At 44.5% G+C, this 10,531-nt stretch overlaps 1 protein-coding gene across 1 annotated transcript; it reads left to right on the forward strand.

The window, feature by feature from the left end:
• Nucleotides 1–1,896: 1,896 nt before the first annotated feature.
• CCR75_004204 (uncharacterized protein) lies at nt 1,897–3,042 on the forward strand (the record flags this gene model as incomplete). Its single annotated transcript, XM_067962291.1, has 1 exon — nt 1,897–3,042. One exon carries the CDS (start codon nt 1,897–1,899, stop codon nt 3,040–3,042), a length of 1,146 nt encoding a protein of 381 aa, XP_067817610.1.
• Nucleotides 3,043–10,531: the final 7,489 nt, after the last annotated feature.

Raw genomic sequence — 10,531 nt, forward strand, 5'->3', positions numbered from 1 at the left:
AACTCGCGTTCAAAACACTTTTTTTAAAGAGGGTTAAAAGATAACTGTATTTAATATAATTAAGTTCTTCCGTTTTCTATCTTTATACACTAACTTAATTATATACTAATACTTTACATGTAATAAAAGTCTTATATGTCTCTCTCTGCGCGTGCCCAGCGCTGACTGGACCGCAGTGCAAGTAAATATAATAGTCTATATCTACCAATGGATAAGCTTTCCGAATATTACTATGTAAAGTAATATCTTCCAAATATTATCAGCCTTTTCGATAATATATTAATTCACAACCTTTTTGTGTTAATCTCATGTAACGATACACCCCGTTACATAGGGTGTGTGTCCAAGTAGAGCGTGGCATTTACGTATTTAGAGCGTGGCATTACGACGTGCTCGCCTACAATAATACTAGGAAGATGAAAAGTATTGTAGCTTTTTTGTCGAATCGCCTTTAACACGATTAGGCATTTTACACGAAAAGTAGCAACTACAAAGATTGATGTTGGCCTACATCAACCCGCTTCCCTCGTACTATTGCTTACAAGCACTCGTTAAAGCTTAGTTAGCTATGAAACTGAAAACGTATTTTATACGTTTTCCCTCAATTTCATATGTTACGCAGTCTTATTAGTGATAAATTATAATATTTGTGTCTCTGAAAAAAGGTTACATTTCAAATTAGTGTAAAAGCAATGCCAGAAGGGGAAATGTTACTTTTGAAGTTTTTGCATTTTATTTCAAACCGCGCCGAAAGAGTTTTACATTGCGCCAACCAGCTTTGGAACCAGCAATGCCGAAGAACAGCAATAAATGATTTTAATTGCGGCGTGTGCATCATCTGACTCACCTAGTTCATCGCTGCAAAGTGCCTAGGTTATGAAATGTATAAATCATTTCTGCCGGCAAACGATCGGCACATTTAATCGTTTTGACCCGATTTGACATCAAAGACTATTCGTACTGATAGGTGTGAGTCGAATGAAATAATTACATTGCTACAGTCTGAAATGTCGCTCTTGTCATACGTTGGAAAGGCTCGCGCCTTTGAGAAAATTGCCCCACTACCTGGAATTCAACAAGAAGAAGAGCCGGCTTGGTATCGGATGTCCATGGCAAAAAGACATGTATTTTACGGTATCTGATGCCCAAAGACATGTGTCCCTTTGTATCCAACGCACAAAAACAACATATGATTTTTTGCAATTTACATTATTTATTAAATAGAAACCCTTGTTGCCAGCAGAATGGCTGAATATAATCGAATGTATGGGTGCAGTTTGTATAATTTTATCGGCTTCAAGGCGCGATGTACAAAAATCGTAGACAAATATTCTTAAGCCTAGCTTCGTTGAATTCTCGGCTTTCTCAGAAATATACGCGGAAGATATAGTGGCAAAGCTCGAGCAAAGGAACTTGGCGGGAAAGCGTCGGGCATGTCGCATGCCTTAAGAGAGCAATTGGGATCAATTCCAATTCAAAAGTCTAAGCTATTCAAATCGTATCACTTTTTCCATAGAACCAGTATTGGATCAGAGCAGTAAATTTTTATTCACAAGCCATAAAAAGATCAAAGCAGCTCTCTTTAACGATCTCCAGTCGGGTCAGGATCCAAGTCTGACACCGCAGTCTTCATTCTTCAATTTCGTGTCAAGAACTCACATGCGACATCACGCCAGAAGTGCCCAGCTCAAGCCTTCGGTAATGCTCTTCCATGTCGTGCTGCTGTTAAGCTCTCATTGGATCGCCGGTTTAAGGCTGGTCGCTTTTAATGACTCTTTCGTTCCCGGCGACAACTCTCCTGGTAAGCTGCGGCAAAGCTCCCATCTCGTTGCTTCACGTCTCGATGAGGACTCGGACGATTCTATTCAGCAAGTCTCCGGTGTCGTCGAGGATAGAATGGATCTCGATTCTAAAAAAATTGCGATACTGGCGAAGGAGACGGCAGTTGCTGAAAGTTCATGGACAGCACCTTTCAGAGTATTCCAAACAGCTTTACAACAAATTGCGAAGCTTGGAACAGAAGTTATCTACAATTTTGACAAAGCGCGTATCATGTTTAAATCGATACAAGATCGTGATGGTATTTCTGTAACGAAATTCATCGAGTTTGATCGTGCCGTTATGAAAGGCTACGAGGAGGCAGGGTTGAACACGGCCGATGCGTCTGAAGTCGTCGTCATGGTGATCGTTAATGAAATGGGTCACATGGGTGCTGCAAAGCTTTTAAACGATTTGGAAAAAGATAACACTGAACTTTTTAGGAGGACTCAAACATCCCTCTATCGTTATTGGAGGCAGATCGATCTGAGTTTATCCCAATATGAAGCTGGCCTAATTGAATCGGTGACACGTTTTGGACCTCATGAATTCGCTTTGCAGGAAATTGTTGGTTGTTTCAGTGATTATTTCAAATACGCCGACAAGGTTGTAGGTCGCGAAGAAAGTTCAGCGTACAAGGCTTTGATGGAGATAGTTGAGAACGTTATGTGGCGCAATTTGGATTCCTTTATCAAATTTGTAATTCGACAAAGTCAACACGAGATCATGGACGATGGTCGACGGATTGCAATCAACTACTTGAAGAATCAGTACGATACTGTAACTACTCCAGTTGCGATCATAAAGACATTTCAATCATCAAAAATGGGTCCCAAACAAATACGAGGCTCCTTTGCGGAACTTAATTGTCGATGTTCAACTCATGGGGCGGTCAATGACAAGGCCAAGTGGCTGATTGATAAATTAACGAAATCATACGATAAGGAGCTATTCATCATTATGGAGAGTTATAAATCCGAGAACCTCTGTCATGACGTCTTAAGAGAGCTTTCAGTGCGTTGGAAGAACGATCAAGCCTATTCTACATCCCTCGTACTCGAGTTTATTGAATCGTTTTATGGTGCCGGCAAATCTACAGCTAAAATCTCGATGGATTCTAGCAATGGCCATGAATTAAAGACCCTTATGGATCTTGCAATTGTGAAGCCGGTTCCGTCAGAAATTAAAGATATGTTAGAGTTGTATAAGGTGGATCTAGATTAAAAAGGTGAATAATCGTTCAGTTTTTATCGAAACAATTTAAAAAATGATTTCGCTTAAATAAGTGCTCGTTCATATTATTGTTGAAATAACAGGAAAAGGGTCGAACGGTGCACCTTTCGCTAGTACTGCTTCAGTACTAGCTGACTTGCACTGATATTACTAACATACGTAAGGTATCTCCACGTGGCGTATCGTACCACACGACCTCAATGGCCTCATCTGACGGCGAAGTATTTATTTGACGGCGTCATTGTAACGAGTGTATCGTTACATTATTTAACACTCAAAGGTTGTTAACAAAATATAGGGAGCTGTTATATACACAATGTAACGGGGCGCTGCTCCTACTCGTCATTTCACGTACACTAGATATTATGGCCTATATCAACAAATGGATAAGCTATCCGAATATTACTACGTAAAGCACGATTCTCCAAATATTCTCTACCTTTAAAATAATATATCAATTAACAACCATTAACTTTTAAGTTCATGTAACGATACACCCCATTACTTCACCTATCTCTTAAACGAGACAATCACTCTGACTGTCATTAAATAGAGTGGTCACTATAAGATTACCGAATTAAAAACGATGATGATTGGTCTGAACCATCATTCTGAATTCTATCGCATTATTTAACGAGTTCATGCGGTGTGCCAATAATGCGGCGCCTTTGGCTGCGGTACATGCAGCCGCGGGCGACGCATTATTGTCTCGTGCGGCAGACAATTCGTCTGCCGTAGTATCATCTTCTCCCACAACACTAGATGTTGCGGGTGCACGTGAATGCGACCACTCTTTGAAGGTCGACCTTGAATGTGAGTCGGACGAAATGGCCGACTCGGGAAGTTTAGGACAGTCGCCTGATCATCGTCAGACGGCTGACTATGAGCCTTCGAACAAGGAGGCTCATTTGGGTAGACGTGCAGGTGGCATTCGCTATAGCATGTTTGATTCCGACGATAAGGATGACTCTTCATCGCCAGCTCCGTCTCCCGTGCCGTCACCCACACGTATTTCTGTGCGTGGTGATGACGATGGCGTAAGCCATCGTAATAAAGTTCTTGTGGTACCCCTGCTTTAGTGAGTACCACTTAGGGGAGCGTAGACACTAAAATGTCTCGTCTTGCCCCTGAGAAGAAGCGGTAGCTTTTGCCCGAACAGCTAATCAATAGCTTGTCTGGAGAGACTTTTCCTCCTTATTTTTGCGACAAAGCTACATGGCCTTGATCCCAGCGCGAAGAACTTTCGCGCTAATGAAGACTTTATCGCGATGCTTTTTCAAGCATCGATGGTATAGTGGCAAGAATAAGTGAGGTAAAGTCTCGCTTATACACGCCTGGGGCGCGTTCATTCGCAATGTCAAAGATGATGGGCGCGAAGCCTGGCTTTTAAGACTTAATGCGATTCGCGTTAAGTTTGAAAAGCAAACTACAACCGGAGAAAGGTAGAGATTGCATCGGTTGTCACGTGAGGTAGGGCTTCGCCCTGGTATCAAGACCATGCCTCACGTGGGGTGATCCTGTCCGTGTTGTTTTGAGAACACGAAGCGAGTAAAAAGGGTCATCCATTCCCTTTTTTTCGCCCTGGGGAAGGGCTCGCATTTCTATCGAGATGCGCGATGCGATTGACGTTTTTCAATCGATTTACAGGCGCTAGAGGCGCGCGCTTTCCGGTGGACCTTCTGTTCCATCGGATAGGTTTCGTCATACTGACGGATGAGGCCCTCAACGTCAGCAATCAGCTGGGAACGAGGACCAGCTGTCATGTGAAGGTGGATAACCGCGCCAACGAACAAGATAACTCGTTCGCTGCTTCGTCACATCACGGTAATTTTGAATACGTTCCACAAGGAAACGTTGACCCCCGTGGAAATTTACCAATGGTTGTGGCGAAGAAGGTAAAATTAGATCCGACCCATGTGTCGAATCTCGGGTGGAAGATCAACAAACTCAGTAGCTTTCTCCATGATTTGGAGAAGGGACTTGATCACGAGCGCAGTAAGCGTCGCTCGTTAAAGCAAACGGTGCAGGCTCACCATATCGAACGGTCTTCCAACCGTTTGAAGAGTGCGTACTCCATGTTATAGTACGAACGAAAATATCACGCTCTTCGTGATGTGTTGTCTTTCGCTCATCGTGGTTTCGAGGAAATTCGGACCCGGAATTAGAATTCCCAGATTTAGCATGAGTTTCTGGTTCGTGACCACAAGAATCTATTAGGGATTCTTAAATACGGTAGTCCGATCCGTCCTCGAAAAAAAACGCGGATTGATGGTATGGCGGAGCCGACTAACTTAAAACGTAGGATACGTTGGCATCCTACGTGGCAATTCTATTGTGTACGCATTGCCCAATCAATTTGAGTGGTAGTTTACTGCTATTCACATTAGTGACTACACGCTTAGGTAAGCTTACTGTAGAAAGTAGTTCTAGGTCATTAATTTTAAAAGAATGAACGTTTGCTCCTCCATGTTTGTCTACGTTTCTTTTCTGACGGTCCACTGCGTTAGCAATAGAATCCTGTACAAAACGGATTACTGATTCTCGAGCCAGCAGAAATTCCTCTGCCGACTCATTTGTTTTGTCTTTTCAGAGCACTTTGTGCCACCGCCATGAGATCTTTCTCATCTTCGATGTCGGTTGCTTCGACATCGACATCACTCGCTTCGTTGGTAACTTCGACGCGTGATGAGCTTAGGCCAGAACTGATTGTGCTCGTGCGAGTAACCCCCCCCACAAACTAGATGATCCCTCTAATTGGGGTGGATATGCGTAGACGGCGTAAGCCGTTCACGAAGAACGGTGTATGCTTTCTAAAAGCATGCACCGAATTATTGATGGCGAATTTGACAATCGGTAAATACTCGCTCCAATTCGGATACGATTGGACGTAACCTCAAAGTAATTATTCGAGGACGCAAATTACGCATTCCGTCTGATCATCTATCTTACGATGATCAGAAGTTGACATAGTCAGCCGTGTTCCGAGAGATCGTAACATGGATGACCAAAACTTCGCCGTAAACCGTCGGTCTCTATCCGAAGACCAGTTCACGGGGTAACCCGTGGAGTTTGAATACCGTGTCGATAAAGACACGGGCGCAGCCCGGAGCCGTGGTCGGTTTTGGTACTGCAACAAAATGTACCAACTTGCTGAATCTGTCTTCAAAAACAAGGATTGAATTGTTTTTGTGATCGTCTCCGGGAAATCCGAAGCCGAAGTCCATCGATACGACTGCCAACATTCTGCCGGAAATGGTAGAGGTTGAAGAGGTGCATATGATGAAGGGCTAGGCTTCACCCGTTGACATACCTCGCAAGCACGAATGTTCTTGCGCACAAGCTGATACTAGCGGGGCCAGTAAAAGTCGCGGCTTACTGAGAGATATTTTTTCCCGTCCACGATGCCCACGTGTTTGTGCATCGTGACACTCAAACATGATGCGCAAGTACAAAACATTGTGCGGAACGACGACACTTGGAGTGTCGCCGGCAACGGCTGTGATACAATAAGCCGTTGCGTGTTGTGTATCGATCGGATGACGATCGATATAAAGCAGGTAAATCTTTAAAAGATTTATCGGATAGATTCATTAGATGATCCATTTAACGCAGAAGGTCCTTATCTAATGCGTAGGCTTTCTTTGTGTCATCAAACAAAGTTGATGATGGAACACTTGAAATGAGTGGTGCAACAGTGGGATTATTTTCACTGTTGAAATGCACAGCCAGCTCGAAATTGGGTCATTAGCGACGACATTAAGTCGTCCTGGTTTATATTCAACAGAGCAATTATACTTCGCGAAGTAAGATAGCCACCTCGCCATTCTTTGCGAGAGATGTGGGCTATTTTCGGCCGTCCAATGACGCATGGTCCGTATATACGATGAACGGTCTATCTCCGAGGGGATAGACCCTAAATTTAGCCAATGCATATTCCATGACAAGAAGTTTCTTGTCATATACTGAGTAAACGCATTCAGCTGCTTGTAGCTGACGCGATTGGTAACAAACGACGCGCTCCGCGCCGTATGTATCGTATTGCATTAACGCACAGCCGATTGCAAAATTGTTGGCGTCATAGACGACATGGTATGGTCTGTCTTGATCTGCAATCGCCAAGATGGGCGATCGCATCAAGCTTTGCTTAATACCTTTAAAGGAATGCTGACAAGCAGTGTTCCATAGCCAGTAATTGTCTCTTTTTAAGAGACGAGAGAGATGAACTGTCATCTCGGCATAATTGCGTGAGTACTTGAGCAAGTATGCCGCTAGCTCAAGGAACTTTCTAAGTCCCTTGACATCGACTGGAACTGGCCAGTCGGTAATTGCCTTGATCTTTTCAAATTTAGGGCACACGTCGTGTTTACCGACAATGCACCCAAAAAGAGGTATTTTGCTTGCAGCGAATATACACTTCTTGAGATTTGCGTTCAACTTATGTTTTCGCATAAGTCTATGAACCTGACGAACGTGAGTTGCATGAACTTCCACGTCCGTCTTTTCTTCCATGGCCCGGCTTTGAACGGCTACATCGTCAAATTACTCGGTGCGAATTCTCGCACCGACCTCAACCGATTTATTACGCATCTTTTGAATGTTGCAGGGGCGTAACTCAGCCCCTGTGGCATTACTAGCCATACCAAGAGCATCCCACTGGGAGTGCTACCACTGCTGTGTACGGGATGTCCCGTTCACGCATAAAGATCTAACAAAATCCATCCTTCAGATCCATAGACAAAAAGATGGTACTCTTAGACATACCATCTATGATTACGTCTTTTCTCGGTATCGGCGTTTGAGCCGGTACTGTTGCAGCATTCAGTTTGTTGAATGCGTGCACTATCCGCCACCCTCCTGTGGCCTTTCGCGCACAGAAGGTCGGAGAGCTATGTGGGGAGGTTGACTCCCTTACATCGCCCGCTTTTACTCGATCGGTAAAGAATTTATCGATCGCAAGTACTTGATCACGAGGCAGTGGCCACTTCTTCATGACACAGTACTTCGAGCCCGGTTTGAGCTCGATCTCATGTCGGGTGCCTTTATCCTTAGGCAACTCGCATGGAACCGCTTCAGGGAACACATCCCTGAATTATATTAAATCCTCGTTTAGAGGATTTCCCTTGAGTGACTCCCAAGATTGAGTACTGTATCTTTCAATCCGAGTCTTCACATCAAGACACTTTCGTCCATCGATGAGCTGCTGAGAACCCGTTCGTTCTCTGCAAAAACTACCGCTGACCGAATGTCTGTTTCGTAATCGTCCTCTGTGACGAGTCCGCAGATCTGCTTGATTTTACCACCATGCAGATCTCTCAAGGACGGCTTAGGCTCTAGGGTTAGTAATAAATTTATCTCCAAAGTTAACTTCGGAGGCGCATACAGATCAAGAGTATAAAGGCATTGAATGTCTCGGTTTCTTCCTGAAACCCCATTTCCACAGGCTGCCGAAGAATTAATCCCTCGAGATGCTGAGGTCTAGTCAATTTAGTATGAACTATTTGAGGGGCTTTCTCCTCAAGTACGTAGGGACTTCTTCTTTTAACGTTTTCTTTTTGTGATTGCGCTATCACAGTCGGGTCCTCTACGGTCGACTCTCTACTTGACCTAGGATCATCGTGTTGTCCCTTTTGGGCAACCGGTATACTCCTTGAATGTCGCCCACTAAGCGTACATTCATGTCTCAATCCACTCGACCTTTTCGAGTGGTGGACCTTCGGCGCTGCCTGTGCATTAGCACAGCCGCCGGCAGCTGACTCCACAGTGTGCTTAGTAATCACACTGTGATCTTGTGCAGTTGTACTAACGACCGTACCACAAGTGAGGCTATCGCACTCACTCATAGTACATCCAAACGCTTTTGGACGCTCCAAAGCGTCCAATAGATGACCATCTGATGAACAAGTGACAGGCATTTTTACGGACCGATGCTGCCAGCTGATTCTTGGCTCATATTTTTTGAGCCAAGGTAAACCTAAGATGACATTAAATTTGTTATCCAAATCCAGTACGATGTGATTATCATCGTACTGTAAATCTTTATACGTGTAGTGACATTTCACTACGCGTTTCATTACTTTTATCAATGCGCCTGTCGCTAGACGCACCGTCATCCTCGTTAGAGGGATGTCGCGCTCAACATATTTGAGCCCACGACCCTCTAGCGACTGGCGACGAATGAAGTTATTCGACGCTCCACAGTCCAATAGGGCTCCAAGTGACATATCATTTGTCACTTTTGACTTTTAAGGTGATGAGGGATACCTCATCGCCAGGTGCAGAGACACATAATGATTATGTGTCTGGAGCAACTTTAGTCAAGAGATTTGCAAATTCTCTTGATGTTGCTGGATCAGTAGGGCGTTGCGCCCCTATTGAGCCCGACCGTTTTTTTAAGGTCCGCCTCGCTGCTGTGATTTCGCAACAACGTCGGACCCGTGACCGTTGCCCTTTTTGCATTAGGTCCATATTTATGGTCAGTACCTCTCGGTACTGGGCGTGAAGCACTACGATTATTAGCATAGTGTCCTAACTTTTGACAGCGATTGCATTTTTCTGCAATCGCTTGTTGTTTGAAAAGCGAGGTCTCTCGCTTTCGATGTAAGAGAGGTCCATGTGCTCTGGACTTCCTAAATCGTGTCGTCATGGAGGACGATACGATGACGAACTAGCTTAAGCCTGTCTCAAGCTTAAAATCCTTCTATTCCGCAACGGATGTTGCTTCTTGAAGCGTATCCAGTCCCAAGCGGAACAGGTGGGTCTTTACGGGACCATCCGTAAGACCTTGCATGAACACCGTAATCAACGTGTGTTCTTGGACTATGTTATTTGTTATACAACTCGCTAAGAGTCGTATGTGCTGAAAATATGCGTGAACATCACGCTTGCCTTGCTTAAGTTTCAGAAGCTCTGAACGAGCTCTGAACTCAGCCCTTGGCGGTTCAAACGTCTGTTTGAGCCGGGCTTTAAAAGCCTATAGCGACCCAAAGACGTATGGGTCGCGCAACGTAAGGCTCAATGCCCAAGTTTTGGAGCGACCTGCCTAATCTGATTGAGCGAATGCGACTTGCATTTGCTCGTCGACGATGTGACGTGCCCTTAATGCATCGTCCAACTCGACAAACCATCTCAAGAGAGAGTCTTCTTCGACTCCCCTATACTTAGAGATGTCAATCTTTCAGGTTTCCGGACGACGCGTGTGCGTCATCCCAGGTACAGGGTTCTGTACTTGTTGTAACCTCAACAATTCTGCCTGTTGAGAGCCTTGCGGATTAAGCAAGGCTACCTTCTCCTTCGCCTCGTCATGTTCATGTGTATGAACTTGGCGATGATAAATAGAGGGCATCTTTGTCAAAATCGGACAGCATGGCCAAGATGGCATCGTTCCCTACGGTCGAACTCATTCGTTTGACCGCACTCCTTTCTATGTCACTTAGAAAGGAGTAGCTATCACGCGAAACGGACGAACTACAAAGTGCTACCA

Source organism: Bremia lactucae, linkage group LG3 (assembly GCF_004359215.1).
Source record: "Bremia lactucae strain SF5 linkage group LG3, whole genome shotgun sequence".
NCBI lineage: Eukaryota > Oomycota > Peronosporomycetes > Peronosporales > Peronosporaceae > Bremia > Bremia lactucae.